Genomic DNA, 19,031 nt, shown 5'->3' with positions numbered 1-19,031 from the left:
TAACGGGATGAAACTGAGCAAAGGAAAATGTAGGCTGAATATCAGGAAAAAACCCTGATAATAAGATACATTGGGCTGTGGAAAAGTCTCCCAACTGAAATGGTAGAATCCCTATTACTTGAATGATTTAAGCCTAGACTGACAACCTGCAGAATATCCTGTAAGAAACAACGCTGCTTGATAGATAAAGCGGGTTTTGTGCATTCAGAGTTAGGGATAAGGAAAGAGAAGGTTTCCCAAGTGGAACAAACACTGGAATTTTGACTTGAAAATTACCACTTCTAGTTGGTCATCTCTTCATCCTCCTGAGTGGATTTTTTGAGGATGTGTGATATTGCCAAACAATATTTTCCAGCAGCAATACATGTAAGGGTGATATAATGTGCTTTAATGGTCATCGTTCATGAAGACTCTGATAAGTATTTTCTGGATTTGGGCCTAAGTATATATTTCGCTTTAAGCACGTGAGATCAGTGGGAGTATTCATGTGCTTAATGCTAAGTACGTACGTAAATGCTTTCCCAGATCGGGGTCATTGTACTGAGCTTGAAATCAAATGTTGGTGAATTAATAATCTTCCTTTTAAGTACAATTTGGTGCATTTTAGTGAGACGATAAAATAAAATCAGTGTTCCAGAATGATACATACAAACAAAACAAAAAACAAACAAACAAAAAACCCCCAAACCAAACTCAAAATGAAAAGGAAAAGAAATTTAATCTCATTGCACAATTTATACTTGGAATTTTTTGACAGTCTGTGCTAATTCTCATTGCATTTTATGTAAATACAAGGGGTATGATTTTTTTACTCGTGGTACATAGTCGCAGACCTATAATGCCAGTGGGTCTACACTTTAACATAATTATGTTACCAAATGTGAAATTAGGATTAAGGCTGGGATTCAAAAGTGCCTCACTGAGTTTCAGTGGGATTTGGTTGCCTAACTCCCTTATGATCCTTTGAAAATCCCAGCCTAGATGGCTATAACTTTGGTGAGAGCAAAAATATTATATTGCCAGTGGAGTCATTTTCAGTGTTTCCATCTTTTTGCAATAATAATAGGGATTTTATACGTACACAATACAAATCAGATTTTATATGGGGTGTTTCTTTTTCTTCTGGACACCTGCCCTATGCCTCACACTCAAGACCATTCTTCCTATACAAGCACTAGCTTACCCCAAAGTTGTGGTGGCAGAGGATCCCAGAACCAAAAGCTCTTTCTTTTCAGTTCCTATCCTAGTATGTATTCCTACAAATTCCATAATGCTTACAGTTTGCCAGCTCCCTATTGGGCTGATTGCACTGAATGACTCAAATTGGTGGTGAGAATTTGTTCTGATTGTCAATGACTATTTTTAGGTACATTACGAATAAGTCTTGCAGGAACAACAGTGAGTTTTTAGAAAACGGTTATTTTTGTATTAAAGCTGCTTTCTGAAGCTCATGGGCTTGACTTTTCAGTGAGCATAGGAGAGAGATTTAGGAAAGCATGGGAGCTTGTCAGCATCCTCCTGCAAACACTTTTCAACACTGAAAAGAAAAAAAAGTACATTTCAGATGTTTTTGGTGTATATTCCATAAAAGCCCATTCTCTGACTTTTTTCCTCAGATGGGGTGTTACTCATTTTAACCCCCAAATGGAAATCCTAATCCTATTAATAAGACTTACTTAGCCACGCCGGCCTGTCTTTTGGTGTGTTTTGGAAATTTCCTCTCAGAACAAAAGATGTGCTAAAAATGGTTATGCATGAATATCCAACCTGGACAAACAGCTTTTCCTAAACTTACTGCATTTTCTGACCTTTGTATATATCCACAAGTGTTTATATTCATTATAAGCAGTTTGTTTTGTACAGTATTGCTAGAAATTCACTCAGTCAGTAATAACTTATATTTACATAGTTATTGTCTCACAATGGAAACATTGTGACCCTGGGTAACAGTTAAGAAAAATGCTATAATTCCTCTATGGGCCTATAAACTGGGGAAATAAGCAAGACATTCTTTGAGTGGGTACTTAATTCAACTTTTTCCGCCCTGTCAGGATCCCCGATTCAATGCAGAAGTTGACCAAATCACAGGATACAAGACTCAGAGTATTCTTTGTATGCCAATAAAGAACCACAGGGAAGAGGTAAGCTGCAGTACCTTGATCATCTTATACAATAGCGTATATGTAGCTCTGTTAATTCGTTTAAACACTTTTCACCTTTAAATCATTATCTCACAGTAGAAAAAAAACCTTTTTTTTAAATGTCCTGCATATCATTCGATGGAGTAAATTTTTACTCCCTTTTCTGCTTCACTGATGTTAACCAAACAGAGTTGCTGAGAAGAGCTTACACACAATTTTTTATTTTAAAACAATGTTGTTTCTATTTCCAGTTACAAAAAGGTTTCTGCTTCCTTATACACCCAAAACTCCCAGTTCACTTCAGTAAAATCGATAGGAGTTTTGTGATGATCTTCCTTTTCTCTCTTTTCTGAATCAAAGATACTCCTCAAATGTTGTTTTACTGTGGCTTTTCACAATGCATATAAATCTTATCTTTAGATGACACTTTTCAGTTTTTAACGCTATGTAAAATGGTGACCATAACGTTCTACCAAATACCTCACAAGTTTAAGATATCAAGCGGGGGTTCCCTTTCATAGACCCAGGGCAACATTTTCAAAAGTATGTACCTGAAGTTGGGCACCTGTATCCACATTTTAAGTACCTAAATAAAAATGGCGTGATTCAGAGAATCTGAGCACCCACAGCTCACATTACCCTTAATTGATTACACTGGGGTGCATGCGATCAGAATCAGGTCTTCAGATTCTCTGCACAGCTCTCCCCTCCAGTCCTGTGTCACTTCTCACAGCAATACTCCTTTAAGGTCTGATCCTGCTACAACTAGAATCAAGGGAGTTTTGTCATGGACTTCAAAGCATAAACAAAGTAGGTCTCTGTTGGGTGGCAACAGCTAAAACCTAACAACAGCTAAAAGAGAAAACTAGAAAATGAGAAATTAAGTGAGGAGTGACATTATGCTGAGGAAATTCACCATCAGCTATCTGAGTAGAGTGATCCTGGTTTCCTTCTCACACTGGTGTAATTCAGGAGTGACTCCAATTAAGCCAATGCAATTACACTGGTGTAAAATTAGTGTTAGTGAACAGAAAATCAGGCTCATTGTGTTTTTATGTATTGCCAATAACTGAAAGAGCTTCTTGAAGCTGGAAGGAATAAGATTCAACCTCATACTGTTCTCCATCCTTCTCAGGATGTTGGCACAGCATAGACTAACCAAGGAGTGCCCCAGAAATTTTCAGACGGGGATTTGCTGTCCACTAAATCTTCCTTTTTCAGAAGAGTTCACAGTTTGTGTCTAATCAGTTCATACTGTTAAAAATTGCTCAAAAAGCTGATTTGAAAATACCATTTTCCCTTTTTTTCTAACCCTTCCACTCTCCCAGTCTTGTTGCGTAAGACACCAATCTCCCATATTTAACCCCAATTCTCATTTTTACCTTGTATTATCTCATTCATTTGGGTCTGATGATCCTGGCTGACCCAGTGATTAAATGTGGGATCTCCTACATCTGACTTCTGTTTCAAAGTGTTTTTTCACTGCTCCAGGTCTTGTAAGGAAAGTGTTTCAAATTTATAACCCACCACCTCACACTGATCATGAACATGATCACTGTTCTCACAGTCAAACATTGCCCCCACTTCAAAGTGCCTCCCCATGTTAATTGGCAGTAGCTGCAACTGGCCATGAGCCAATCAGTGAGCAAGCAGAACGTTGTGTGCACTGACATCTGGCTGGGAGAGTGGCGCTGGATGTATGATTGATGCAAGATGGAGGGTCTATGTTTTGTCCAGGTCACATGCTTTATTTATGTGCATTGGAAAAAACACAAGAATGCTATAAGCCAAGAACTTAGAATCATAAAGTCATGACAAAATTCAGCTGGCCACAATACATGGGTTCTTACTTCTTACTCTGGTCATACATGAGAAAGAATTAAGTACAAGTATTCTCTGCTCATATGTACCAGCACTCACTTGTTGGGCTGAATGAACCTGTAACTGGCAATTTGCCGATCCCGAAAAAAATCTTAGCTACGTTTCCTCTTCTAAGCACAACAGGAGTTCTAGATGAAATAAAGCAGGCACCTATTTATTATGAAAATAGAAAACAAACTGACAGATTAACAAATTGGCAAAGGCTAAAGGAGGAGGGGGGAGTGAAGTGTTACTTCTATATGCTGTAAACTGGAAGATCTAAACTTTGGAATTTCTCTTAGGGGACTCTTTTGTTATTTTAAAGTCTCTTACCAGAAGGTTCTCATCACCCTCACTGTAATGCTCTGCTGACACTTTTCTGGAATGAGATTTAATTCAGTGAATCAACCCCTCAATTACCATCTGCTTTCAGCTGTTTTTTTTTTTATTAAAAGCATCTTCCACCCCAAACAAAGAAACCACCATGGTTCCTCCATGCCTCCCCAACCTAAAAAACAAAAACCAGACCAAGCCTTTGTAATGATATTGTATCTAGCAGCTAAAGAAAACTGCTTTAGTGCAAAATTTCACTAGTCACAGTCCAAATATGTAGCCAAATATGTCTCTGAGACACATCTGAAAATAAATACTTAGAAAGAGAAGCAGGTCTTTTCTACCTGGAAATTTGGCCCCTGGAAAATACATATGATACATTTATTATTTGTTTTATATTATTGGTATGTTTAAAGCAAAAAGTCAGTATGTGATCTGCAGAAATATCATGGCTGAATATCAAACCTCTGGGTCAGTTGGGGAATGAAGATTTTTCCAGAAGAGATGAAAAGTAGGCTCAGATTAGTCTAAACTTCCATGTGGAACCTGAGCTGAGGAGCCTTCTTAGAAATAGCACAAGATGAGGAGTAAGTTCTTCAAGAAGCAGAACCCATGGAGAAGGACTAATGAAGAACTGTAGTGGTCTTATCAACAAAAAGCACCATATGCAAGAGCAAGAACCTCAGTACTTCACAGACGCATAAAGAATGGAAGTAAATATGTTAATAACAAAAAGTAAACTTTTATAAAGCATTTTTCTACTTATTAATTATAGCTGAAAGAGCCAATAGAGACTAGGCATATCAGGCCCGGGACTGGAAAACACTGCTGTCTGTACTTTTCAGGCTCAGAGCAATGGGAGATTTACACAGTGCTAGCTCTGTTTGTGACAAGCTCCTATTTTCCCCATGAAGAATTACAGATGCAAGCTGGACAAGCTTTGAGTAGGACTGGAAGGGTTTTGAAGCAAGTTCTGATATCTGCAGGCCACTGCTGCACAATCTCTGGTAACTAAATAGAGCTTCTATCCCATCCTACACAACAAAAATTGCCACATAGTTTGCTTTGGCATTCCAGAATGTGCCATCTGATGTTTATAACTATTTAGAAAAATCAAGAGGGAAGAAAGATGAGAAACCTGACTCTTATACTACAAATGGAAAAACAAACAAACTGGCCATGAGTGAATCCATTTCAAACTTATCTGTGTTTAAAACTGTCATACAGTGATTGCTAAGCCATTTGAAACGTGCCATTTGTTCCCTTTGGGTTTTTTCTTCTGGCAATTCTCTAATGACAATAGATAACTCCATAACCTGATACCCTCTTAGTTTATGAAATCAGCCACACTGACTATGAAAAGTAAGAGAAAACACACACGACTCTAAAATTGACTGAATTCTTATCATCAAGGTACAATGACCACCAGTAAAAAGTTATTAGCCAACTGTTACCATATAATTACCATGGTTATTTCTTGTTTTATTTATAAGGGGAAACTGTGGTATTTGTTGGCCACAACTGTAGCTGTAGATCTTGATTATTACCAGTTCAGTGCTACAGTGCATTTTCAGAAAGCAGGATTGTTAAAAGTACCTTCCTTCTGCTGAGAAGATAGCTCATTCATTTTGGTTAGGAGAGCCCATAACACAGCCTTCCAACATTCTTAATGCACCAAGAGTACTCCTCACTGCAGGAGAGAAGCGTACACCTATATTCCCAGGGCTTAAATTCTTATAGAGTATTTTTGGAGGGCCCCCCACCCCCTCTACAACATGCTATAAAAACTTCAGGGGGTTGAAAATATTTACCGGAGCTCTGGTCTGGACAGCTCCAGCTGAATTTAAGCCCTGTGTATTCCTCTATATATGTGTTGTTCCAGATCAGCCATGATCCAGCAAATAACTTAAACACATGCTTAACTTTGAAGCCAATAAGATTACTTACATGCTCAAAGTTCAGGATGTGTTTAAGTGCTTTGTTAGACTGAGGGCCTGATGCTCAGCTCTATGCTCAGCAACCTTTAAGCAGTATCTTTCTCTGCAAGTTTAGTTCAGTGGGACTAAGGTACTACTCAACATGAGTAAGGGTGGCAGAATCAGACTCTTAGCGTTCTGTTCCAGGAACGGGAGTGTGTGATAAATACACATTTCATATGTGATCTTGGACCAAGTCACTTCTCCATTTTGATCATCAGCGGTAAAATGGGTATAGTAACACTTCTTTACTTCAGAAGGGTGTTGTAAGTTATTTAATTTATTAATATTTGTAAAGTGCTTTGACAGCTTCGGATCAAAGACACCGTATGTATTATACATGCAAAGTATCGCTTATCATAAACTAACTGCACGGAACAGGCAAGCAAATACCTTGTAGCCTGAGATTTCATGATTTATCAGCAAGAGAGAACAGCAGCAGAAGCCCTGGGATGGTGGCAGCTCAGAACCTTGATCTCTACTGACTGCATAAACTGAGTCTCAGAAGATTTTTTCCATCCCTGAGGTACGCTTTTGGTCCTCTAAAATGACTCATGGATGCCTAAGAACACAGGAGCATCACTGATTTAGCCTCAGGCACCTTTATGCTTGAAGTGAGTGGGTTCCAATCTCATTTGGTTTTGGATGGATTCATAGATCTGAAAATGGACTACAGAAATTGCTGTAAATCGTCATCTCCACTTCTGAGCACTTCTCCATGTAATTTTTCAGACTTGTACATGACCATTATAAAACCATTCCTTACAGAAACATCCTGTAGAACTGCACAGTAAATTATTTTTTGTGTGGAATTTTGTGGATAGAATTCTAAGTTAAATTCATGGTTGGTTTGGAAAGAAGATAATTCTATATGAAATTCTATATACTGTCTAGAGTAACTTCTATAAAATCCTATTTTGGTTTCACCCTTATTAACTGTATATAGGATTTTCCCATATGGGAGCTTTGAGCTGAATTAACTCCCAAGCTCTGAGCAGAAGTACATAAGATTCAACTTCCTGCTGGTCTGCTAGGTGAATGTTTCATTCTGGAAAAGATCACTACAATGGTTGGATTTATTTAATTTGTTATTTTTGCCTGGTCTTCTGTCACTGGGAAGCGCTTTGCTACAAATCAGGGGTGCTATGCTTTTTATAACAGCTTTTTTGTTGCTGTTGTTTGTTGCTGTCTTGCTGACTTTTATTTTTATAGGCCTTAGCCAAGGGCACTAATGACAGTCAGCCTGGGAAGGTGGTTCTTACCCTCCTCCCACAATGTAGACATAGTTGACTTATGCTTATGCCTTGATGTTGACGTTGCCTAATGAGCACCTGTACATTTTGACACTCCAACGGTTAGCTAAGGCTAACATTATGGTGAAGAGCATTAGAAATGAAAGTGTTGTTAGTTAAAAGCTAGAGTCTGTAAATAAATATCTGAGCAGGACTGCATACTTTTGTGGCCATGAATCATGCTCAGCCTCTGCAGGGATGAGGAAGCAGAATAAACCTAAAATCACATAGGCCATAATTTCATATCAGTTGAGTCCCTTGTTTTTAAGCCAGATAGTGTTGAATTTCCTCCTCCTGTCACCATTATTTGGTTTAGTGAATCATCTTTCTTCTGGTGTTGGCGTTATTGAATCATTAAATCTTCTCAGGAAGCAAAAGAATGTTCTTAAAGTCAGTGAAAAGGAAGTGACTGTGAAAAAGGGCACTGACTCTCTTTGAAGTAGCTTTCACAGAATTAGGCCTGAGAGTGGAGTGTACAAAAATGCAGCAAGAAGCCATCCAGATAAAATAAAATTCAGAACGCAGCCATCAGCACTGAAGAAATGTCTGCTGTGTTCCATGAAATCCTGAGGGGGTGCACTGCCACTGATAGAGATAGAAGTCAGCAATCCATTTCAACACTTAGTGACTGTGGTGGCCTCTGACAATTAAAGGAATTCTCTCTCTCTTTCTCTCTCTCTCTCTCTCTCTCTTTCCCTTTAGGCCTTATGAAAGGGGATAACTGACGTTCCTGGAGCCAAAAGCCTTCTATCTACTGAACAAGTAGCAACAATAGAAGCTTCCCCACACTGTCAGCTATGCTTTGGTGGGAGGAAATGAATATGAAGGGCGGTTATTCCCATTTATTTCTTGGTCTCCCTTCTGTGACTGGTGACAAGGGAGCCTGCTGAATTACTGTCAGTTGTGAAGTTGCATTTGTGTTGTTCGGTTGTCTCCTATATACTGGAAAGACACTACCAAAACATGTAGCCTGTGATCCAATGGGAGTATTTCCATTGACTTCATTGATATCTGGATCAGAACCTTAGGTTCCCTCCTCCCTGACACACACACACACTCACTCACTCACTCCCTCTCACACTCCCTTTCCCTCTCTCTCTGGGCCAGATTCTGATCCTGATGTGTGAAGGGGCTGCAATAGCCTGGGGGACAATTCCCCTTATATAGGAGCTGCATAAGGTTGGAACATGCAGTACTCTGCTTCCCTCCCTCACCACCACAGCATAAGGGCTGTGCTGGGGCTGAAAAAGGAAATAACTAACACTCAGCATTGCAGCCCATTGGCAACCATAGAGTGCCTGTCATAAATTAGAGGTCTCCTGATGTAGGTAGATTGCCTGTATTTCAGTCCTTAACCCTCCCTGTGTCTCTGAGCTTCCAGTCCTAAATTCTTCCCTGCCCACTTCTGCCTGTCATTCCCCCATCCCCGCTCTTTCTAAACCCCATCTAAATCCTCACTACTTGGGCTCTGAGAATACAAGAAGTATACAGGACATTTTTGTGGGCACATTACGAGAGTAACGAGAAAACGAAAAATAGCTAACTTGGGTTCTGTTGCTAAACTATTCAGCTTTCAACCCAGTTCACACATCACCTGCTTATTAAAGAATTAAGGAAGGTAAAATATTGGGCCTAAGGAACAAGACATTGTCTAATAAAACATGTTTTCTTCTTATTGCTGATTCTTTAACACCAATGCAGAGTCTTCATCAGCTAAAAAGTGCTTGAGTGTGTGTGGATTGTTAGTGTTTGCAGCATCCTTCAGGGCTTACAGAGAGCATTAGAGGAATTCTATAGAACCCAAATATGTAGATCCTTTGCTTGGTGCAGTGTGGATTCCACTCCTCCAATATACATGCAATTCAGGCAGGCTTCCCACATTTTTGTGTTCATAGGTTCATAGATTTCAAATCCAGAAGGGATCATTGTGATAATCTAGTCTGGCCTCTTGTATAACAGGTGGCATAGAACTTTCCAAAATAATTTCTAGAGCAGATCTTTTTGCAGTATATCCAGTATCATTGTCACAATCACTTTGGGGCCAGATTTCCATCAGGTGTAAACTAGCCTAGCTCCTTTTGAAGTCAATGGAGCTAAACCAAATTACACCAGCTGAAGATCTGACCTATTTTCATTTATGATTTGCTTGCAAGAAAATTTTTTGAGGTGTTTTGGTTTTATACTAAGCTCTAAAATACAGATCCTATAATCTTCATGACCTGTGTGCTGGCATGTGAAGCACATTTGTCCTAATTACCTAATTACTCCAGAGACTGGAACAGTTCCTCTGGAGTTTTATATGTCTCTTCCTAATTGGCTGCCTGTAAGAACATTTCCCATAGTTTGGCTCAATAGCTTGTCCACCTGAATTTTTTTTTCTCATTATTGTCACTGGGCCAAATCTCACAGAAATCAGTACAGTTTGTTGGAATTTGTACTGTTGTCAGTGAGGTCACAATCCGTTTATCTTGTATGTAGAAATGGCAAGCACCTCTAAAACATCTTTAAACATTTATAGTGTCACTGAACCAAAAATTGCTAAGGTTTGTTATCCACATCGAATTTTTATCATCATAAGAAAAGCCATGAATTTCTAACCATTTTAGTCCTTTTTCTTTTTTTAAACACCTATTAATGAAGGGCTTTACAGGGATCTAAAAGAGCGCAAGTTCTCTTGGTATGCATCTTTCTCTTGGTAAAAGAAATCTGCAGTGCTAATGAGGAGAGACTAAATGGTCTTTTTAGTATATGCTAACATAGTCCTTTTACTGTTTCCTCATGGCTCTTTAAGCACCACAAGCTTTCCTTTCATAGAGGAAAGGTGTTTACACAGGATAAAAGTGCTCACCTTTCGGATGCCTCAGAGAGCCTGTGAGCTCATTAAAATTGTCTTAGCTCCTGTGGTTCAAAGCTAATAAAAATACAAGGCCAGTGGTGTGAATAAAGACCTGAGCATCAGCCAGTGTGCCTATAGGTTACCTCAAGAGCATGTGAGGGGGCTAGACAATGTACTTACTGTTCAGAGGCTGCAGCTGTACTTAAGGAAAGCTGCACCTCAGTACGGCAGTGTGAATGCTCATAGGATAAGAGGCACCGTTCATAGTGTATAAATAGGGTTGCCAATTTTGGTTGGATATATTCCTGGAGATTTCATCACATGACATAATCTTTAATTAAAGATTAATCTTTTAATTCCTGGAGACTCCAGAACAATCCTGGAGGGTTGGCAACCCCTTGTATAAATCATATGCACATTCCTGTTCCCATTGAAGTCAATGAGAGTTTGCTGTATGGAGAATTGAACCGCATGGTCCTCACAATAAAGTATTTATTTAAAATGGACATTTTTTAGTCTATAGCTGGTATCAGAGTAACAGCCATGTTAGTCTGTATTCGCAAAAAGAAAAGGAGTACTTGTGGCACCTTAGAGACTAACCAATTTATTTGAGCATGAGCTTTCGTGAGCTACAGCTCACTTCATTGGATGCATACTGTGGAAACTGCAGAAGACATTATATACACAGAGACCATGAAACAATACCTCCTCCCACCCCACTCTCCTGCTGGTATAGCCTATTTCCCCTTGTTTTTTCCTACCCCCCCCCCCCAGATGTTCTGGTTTAACTTGGATTTAAACTTGGAGAGTGGTCAGTTTGGATGAGCTATTACCAGCAGGAGAGTGAGTTTGTGTGTGTATGGGGGTGGGGGGGGGGGGTGAGAAAACCTGGATTTGTGCTGGAAATGGCCCGCCTTGATTATCATGCACATTGTAGGGAGAGTGGTCACTTTGGATGGGCTATCACCAGCAGGAGAGTGAATTTGTGTGGGGGGGGTGGAGGGTGAGAAAACCTGGATTTGTGTTGGAAATGGCCCAACTTGATGATCACTTTAGATAAGCTATTACCAGCAGGACAGTGGGGTGGGAGGAGGTATATAAAGTCTGCTGCAGTTTCCACGGTATGCATCCGATGAAGTGAGCTGTAGCTCACGAAAGCTCATGCTCAAATAAATTGGTTAGTCTCTAAGGTGCCACAAGTACTCCTTTTCTTTTAGCTTATCTAAAGTGATCATCATCAAGTTGGGCCATTTCCAGCACAAATCCAGGTTTTCTCACCCTCCGCCCCCCCCCCCCCCCCACAAACTCACTCTCCTGCTGATAATAGCCCATCCAAAGTGACCACTCTCTTTAAAATGTGTATGATAATCAAGGTGGGCCATTTCCAGCACAAATCCAGGTTTTCTCACCCCCCCCCACCCCCCCCCTCCAAAAACCACACACACAAACTGACTCTCCTGCTGGTAATAGCTCATCCAAAGCGACCACTCTCCCTACAATGTGCATGATAATCAAGGTGGGCCATTTCCAGCACAAATACAGGTTTTCTCACCCCCCCACACCCTCATACACACACAAACTCACTCTCCTGCTGGCAATAGCTCATCCAAACTGACCACTCTCCTTACAATGTGCATGATAATCGGGGTGGGCCATTTCCAGCATAAATCCAAGTTTAACCAGAACATCGGTGGGGGGGGGGGGTAGAAAAAAACAAGGGGAAATAGGCTACCTTGCATAATGACTTAGCCGCTCCCAGTCTCTATTTAAGCCTAAATTAATAGTATCCAATTTGCAAATGAATTCCAATTCAGCAGTTTCTGAATAGCTGGTAGTGGCCCATCTTGCAAAACAATGACCTGATCTGTGACACTGATATTTTGGGAAGACTCATGTGAAAGACTTTAAATTATCTTCTCTCCCATTAAGAGAAAACTGTTTTTCCATCCTCCTTAAGTACTTGCTTAACAGTTATAACTTTAATGAATAACAGTTAAACACAATTATTCAGACACATGCACAGCAAAGTTCTTTTTATGTTGTCTGTACTAAAAGCAGGATGGAAAATACTGTTGTTTTAACCGTTCACTGGACTTTATGCTGCTAGGGTCACAAATAATGCCGTTTCTCTAGAGCATGGCCATGACTTGCTGCAAATGTGCCAAAAATTCTGAATTGAATTAAAAGCATAGTTTCAAATAAACCGTAGTGCTTCTCACTATGTAACTTTTCAGATTCTCATGCTAAATAACTTGGGTTCCTTCTACACTGGTGAGTTACATCATCATAATTTGCCACCAGTGCAGCTCCACTGTAAGTAGCAATGGAAAGGTAGGGCAAATGTGACCCAGCTGCTTTTAGCATGTCTCTGAATAGGATTTGAAACAGTGATAAAGTTCCTGGATCTTATCCTACTCTTCAGCTTCCACTCTTGTTAAATTTGCTCTCACTGATAGAGCTGTCTCAATGTTGATTTACAGTTATAAAGTGTTCTTGTATAGAAAAGGCCAGAGCAAATTTTACTTTTGCCAGCCCTTTTAGGTCACAATTCTTGGTTGGTGTCAACTGGCATAGCTGCCTTGAAGGCAGTGGATCTATGCCAACTTATACCAGCTAAGGACTCAGATTCCAACCTTATCTGTCTAATAGGTACTCTATGAGAGAGACCGATTGATTACAGTAGCATGTAAAATATGGGGAGAGTAAAAGGATATAGGAAAGATACATAGATCTATATTCATATTGTTCATAATAGTAATAAATATAATATGAATCAAAGGACTTTTTTTAAATGGAATGGCAGAAGCATTAAGTAGAACAGCGTTTGGGCTTGATTCTCCTCTCATTTACAGGGTAAATCAGGAAAAACCCCACTGTTTATCTTCAGAACCCATCTTTCCTTCCTAATGGAGCCTGCCATTAAATCTTATGACACTGACATCTTTCATGTGGCAAAAGATCATGAGCTCATAAGCACAATAATAAGTGTAGGTTCAAGAAGAAGCTAAGCTAGTTTGTGGGATGAAACACTCTTTGTCAGCACACAGATAGTTGTAATAATTGCAAGGGGAGCACAGATAAATACTGTCCAAGTGAATAATTTCTTTGGACAAATATTCTCTATCCTCAGATTTGCTCCAGTGAAAGTCTGTGTTTAAAATCCTTTGTTTTTGTTGGCTTCTGTCACAGACCCCAGTTTCTAAAAAGGATGTCCATGTCCTTCATCTGAAAGGCCGGGCTCTAAATTGGTCGCAAATTGAGGACCAAGCTTCAGAGCAGCCCTGCAATTTAATTTCTGCCCAGGCAGCAGAATCACGCCCTTCAGTAGAGAGCTGGAGTCAGTGCTAAGCAGTGGTCTCATTTCCACCCTCATCTGTGTGAGTAGTTTAGCCAGTTGCTGGCCAGATGGATTTTTGGTGGATAGGAAGGATTAGAGAACCCATGTGCAGCTTGCTGCAGCGGCTGAGAAACAGCTTTATATGATCAGAGGATACATACAGAGTGGGGAACAAATAAAGAGAAGCAAATAAAACCAGAGGGGGAGCCATTACAAAATCTGGGCTGGGGGTAGGCATTGGGCCTTGGCCAGAAGATTAAAACTCAAAGTGAATTTCTAAATTTTAAGATGGGGATTGTATCTGAGTTTCCTTTGGGTATAATCCATTAAGTGATTTATAGGTTGGTAAATGGAATTAAGTCAGAAATTTTTGAATGCACAGTGTTGAATTTTCCCTCCCTCAGCCTTTTGAATCCCCATCTTCTGTTCAAAAGTATGTGTGTATGTGGGAGGGGGAGTGGGGTTCCTGCCCAAGACCAAACAGAAATTTGAGCCTTGATATGTCAATTGTATGTGTAAAAGGTCTCCATGATTAAATTTTGTTATCCTGGAAGTGCAGCTACATTGGAAAATTAGGCCCTCAAACTCTTGGGCACGGTAAGAAATAATAGATCAGATCCTGGCCACTTCAGTGTCTGCTGAAGTTGCTGCTAGTCTGTTGCTTCAAAGCAGCCAAAAACCCAATTTAGCCTCTCTCTGAGAATTTCCCTGGCACAGGCTTCAGGATGGGGGATAGAGGGTGTCATCCTTCCACCTTTGCCAGCCTCAGGCTCACAGCAGAGCTGTGCCAGATTATGGATCTAATCCAACAAGTATCCCATAGAGGCAGATGACTGCAAAACTAAACTACTGTTCCTTTTATTTTACCCTTCCTTTGAGGTAGTCTGTTCAAGTGGGATATTCCTGCATTGACCCATACTGTGAGAAACACATCATGCAGTCTTCACTTGCTACCTGTATTAATAGATAAAAATTGTATTAGCATTTAGAAATCAATTTGATTTTCTTCAGCTTTAGTGCTGCCTACAGAATGCTGTTAGTCAAAGAGTGTCTGAACATGCCCTGGAAGTTGCTCAGTGGGAGGTGAGAGCATTCAGCACCCCCGCAGGAGGCACGCTGTGGCTTGTCGAATTACTTAGCAAGTAAATTTCCACCATGTTTTGAGCAAACATATTGCTCTTCCAGGTTCATTCTGCACCTTTTATCTAAATAAGCACACTGCATCAAAAGGTCACTTTTTTGGCTGAATTTCTTCTCTCCAGTAGGTCCCAAAAATATGAGAAATTCAGATCTTAATTGACCTCTTCTGGAGGATTATTTTCTGTATTCTAAGAAATAAAGTTTTAATCTCACCATAGAGAGAGCGTTATGTCAGGAAACTTGAAATCAGAAGTTCCCCCAGAACGGTTTTGTATACAAAAAAGATTCAGTTAGGAATTTAAAGTAACTTGAAGTTAAACAAGCTTTTATAAGAGTTCATCCTAGCGGGAAATACAGCTGGTCTGTTGATTTCTGTAATCATTTCAGAGATTACAACAGAAAGTATTTTTCTGGTTAAAGCAACAAGGAGTTCTTACTATCTGGGGAGTGACATGATATATGCAGATTATATGATATGTAGAGGATCTTTATGTGAGGCCAGTTGGATGTTCATTCTAATGCCTTTGAGAAGACAACCAATATCCTAATTTACAGATGTTTTGTTATGTCCGGAGCTCTAGTGAATAAGGGCGTCAAACATAGACTCAGGCGACCTGGGTTCAATTCCTAGATGAGTCACCGACTTTCTCTGTTACCTTAGGCCTGTCTCTTATCTATCCTCTGCCTCAGTTCCCCATCTGCAAAATGGGGTACTTCCCATGGCCGCTATGAGAATGTAATCCATTAATTGGGAGGTGCGCAGACAGTATGGTGGTGAGCTATTTGGACAGAGTGCAATATTCACAGTGTTAACAGAGGAAATATACCTTTGTTATGGTGCCTGTGTAGTATGTTTTTAGGAAAAGCCTAACGTTTAAAAAATCCCTTAGTCTGAAGAATAAATGTGAATCTGGTAAGAATATTACGTGTATTATATTTATATTCCTTGTTTATCATTGACAAGAAAAAATCCACTTTAGCGAATTATTTGGGTACAAATTGGGAGAAAATGCACTCAGATTCTAAGAACAAAATCCTAGCCTCTACCAACAGCCCCAGGAAACAGGGGCTTCACCACACAAAAACAGCAGAGTTACTCCAAGGCCACTGCTACAGGCTTGTGGTTGCAGAAGTGCCCATAGCTGTTGCTGCTCCCTGGGAATAGCTTGGTTGTGTGTAATCATGGATCTACACTCCTCCTCTTCCTCAGACCTATCTCTGGCTCATCTCAACAAACTCCTTGTGTGCTGACCTACAAGGGGTCCTCACCAAGCACAAAGTGGAGACCCCCTACACAGGCTATTTACCACCAGCATCTCAACTCCAAGTAGTAGATCTGCATTGATTCCATTGTATTCAAGGCCTTCCATGGCTGCAGAGGAGGAGGGGGAGGATTTGTCCCACAGGGACTAGGGCCATGCTTCAGCAAGGTACTACAATATGTGCCTATCTTTAAGCACCTCAGCAGTCACACTGAAGTCACTGGGACTACTCACATATTTAAGGTATGCAGGTGCAAACATATCTTGTTGAACTGGGCCTAGTCTAGTACAATTAAATCATCTACATCAACACAATATTTAGTCAGCCTCAAAGGTAAGTTAAAAAGTAGTTTTGAGTACTGTTCCTGCCTCTGAATTCTACTGCAAATTTTTGTGTCAATCACATATTTTTAAAAAAACATGTTTTTATTATTTATTATTATTATCATCATTTGTCTTGTGGTAGCACAGACGAGCCCCAGTCATGGACTAGGACCCATTGTGCTAGGTGCTGTACAAACACAGAATAAAAAGATGGTCCCACTCTCTTGTGTGAAAGATCCATACAAACAACTGGGGAAACTGAGTGACTGAGTATGGAAAATGTCATCAAATGCACAAAGTAAAGAAACTGGCAAATATGGGGAAAATGTCTACACTCTTTTTTGTATTATAGCAATCTTAGGTGTCAGTAACAGTAGTAGGTAAAAACATTTTATCAGTAGTACAGTTTTTTTCAGTTGAGAACATCCAATACTAAAGAGCTAGTCAGTAATTTGTAAAAATAAATACATGAAAACCATAGACCCAACTCTCTAACTAGCCAAATGTTGAGTATAAAAGTACCTGTAATCAGAGCTTGTCATCTTCTGTAAATATTGCTTTCCAGACAGTGCAGAGGCAGACTCCTCCTGGTTACCGAACTCTTCTTTATTTTCATTGCATTAGGTTGTTGGCGTGGCTCAAGCTATCAATAAGAAATCTGGAATTGGTGGGATATTCACAGAGCAAGATGAAAAGGTATAAGGGATGTGGAGAGAGAGAGAGAGAAAGAATGTGTGTGTGTATCAGTGGTTTTCTTTTATGACAGCTAGAAATTTTGAAGTTATCCAAACTGCACTAATCTTTGAATAAGTAAAAAATGGTTTGATGAAACTGAGGCATTGCAGAAATGTCAATGTGAATCAATTTAATTTGAGTCAGTTTGGTTTCTCTCTTCTATTAGGATTCACGTTTCCATGCTTTACTGAATGTATTATAAAGGGGTGTAGGCTTAACAGCTAGTAGTTGAAGTCACCTTATCTCAAAGAAATGTCACAATGGGCACTCGGTAGCAGCTTAACATTAAAACTAAAGCTTGCCAAGCAGCTTTTAAAATTACTACATAACAATTTCTGTGTACACTAGTTGTAGAAAGAAATAAAGCACTGGATAAATTACAGTCATGTCTGACATAATCAGTAGTGCAGAAAGCACATAGATTCTGAACTGTCACATTGCAGGCACTTTCAGAATGCTCTCAGATTTAACATGCAAACTGTGGTGCACCACAAAAGGCTTAAGTCAGGCCGAAGAAGTTGACTTAAGCCTTGGCAATAACAAAGTAAGACTTTACTCCTTCCCTGTAACAATGGAATGCATAATGAACATATGCAGGACATCAGAATTAATCCCTTTCCTGAAGAGAAACAGCTCTTGGCTTTGCTACTTAAGCAAGATTCGATTTCCACTTTGAAAAATATTTAATTCCTTATATACTAGATGCTCATTTTGTGTGTTCAGTTTTTAATGGTGAGATTTTGGTTGGGTTGGATCTCCAAAGCTGCTTCTTATTCCAATACAGTTCTCCCAGTATAAAATATGAAGATCAATCATTGGTTTCTAAAAACGATGGGAGATTCCTGAAGAAATGGCAATAAGAGATCAAGACTAACCAAAGAAAACATGTTATGTATAATATATATACATAACCTTCAAAAATAACCTTCAACATACCAATTACTACCACAAAGTGAAAACAAAAAAACTGCAGTGTGTATATCTTTGTTTAGATATCAAGGGTTTTTTGTTTTGTTTTTTTCCAAATGCTTAAATTTAATTGGGAGTATTACTCCTGAGGGCATTATGCACCAAAAAAAAAAAAAATTCTGTGCAAAAAAAAATAAATAAAAATTCTGCGTACTGTATTTTAAAATTCTGCAAAATTCTGCAAATTTTATTTGTCAAATAAATGTGGAGGCTCCAGCATGGCATTGGGGAGCACAGGCCACTGGCTGCACAAAGGTGGAAGATCACTGTGCTGTGGTGGGGGCCAGCAGCTCAGCCAGGAGAGGGCCTTCAGGGGCTGGGGGCTGGTGGCTTGGCTCAGCCGGGGTGGGGGGGCCGGTAGCTCAGCCCAGTGTGACTGGGGTGGGGAGGTTGGGGCTCCTCTGGTTGCGGGGGAACCCTCAGGGCTTCTCCTGTTGGGGGGGGATTGGGGGCTTTGTTGTGCGAGGGAGGGGGGCCTTGGACAGAAGGGGTGGAGTCGGTGGGCTAGCCTTCCCAAAGCAGGGGTTCACCTACTGCCCATGATTGGAGGGTTACTGCATAAGTTGCACAGATAATAAGGCACATACCGAAGACCATTGTTTCTTCTTTCTGTGTATTTACAGGTTGACCACAAAACTGTACTGCCAGAGTTCTGGCCATAGCCAGGATGATTTGATGGACTTTTATTAAAAGATATAAATAAACATTAATATTGAAGCTGAAAGCTTGGAAAGAGAAAATAACAAAAACCTGGTTCTTCAGACACATCCAGTGGGCATTTTGGATGTGAAAATACAACCTTGTTAGAAACATTTAATTATCTGTT

General features: G+C 39.9%; 1 protein-coding gene across 1 annotated transcript in view; it reads left to right on the top strand.

Moving 5' to 3' along the window:
- Positions 1-19,031, top strand: part of PDE5A (phosphodiesterase 5A) — a 96,389-nt gene that overhangs the window by 15,276 nt on the left and 62,082 nt on the right. Inside the window, exons 3-4 of the mRNA XM_077815173.1 lie at positions 2,052-2,141; positions 17,126-17,197. Coding sequence (XP_077671299.1) covers positions 2,052-2,141; positions 17,126-17,197 — 162 coding nt within the window. The remainder of the gene's footprint in view (positions 1-2,051; positions 2,142-17,125; positions 17,198-19,031) is intronic.

This window comes from Eretmochelys imbricata, chromosome 4 (assembly GCF_965152235.1).
Source record: "Eretmochelys imbricata isolate rEreImb1 chromosome 4, rEreImb1.hap1, whole genome shotgun sequence".
Lineage (NCBI taxonomy): Eukaryota > Metazoa > Chordata > Testudines > Cheloniidae > Eretmochelys > Eretmochelys imbricata.
Note: the sequence above shows the minus strand (reverse complement) of the source record. Positions and strands in the feature narration are given on the sequence as shown.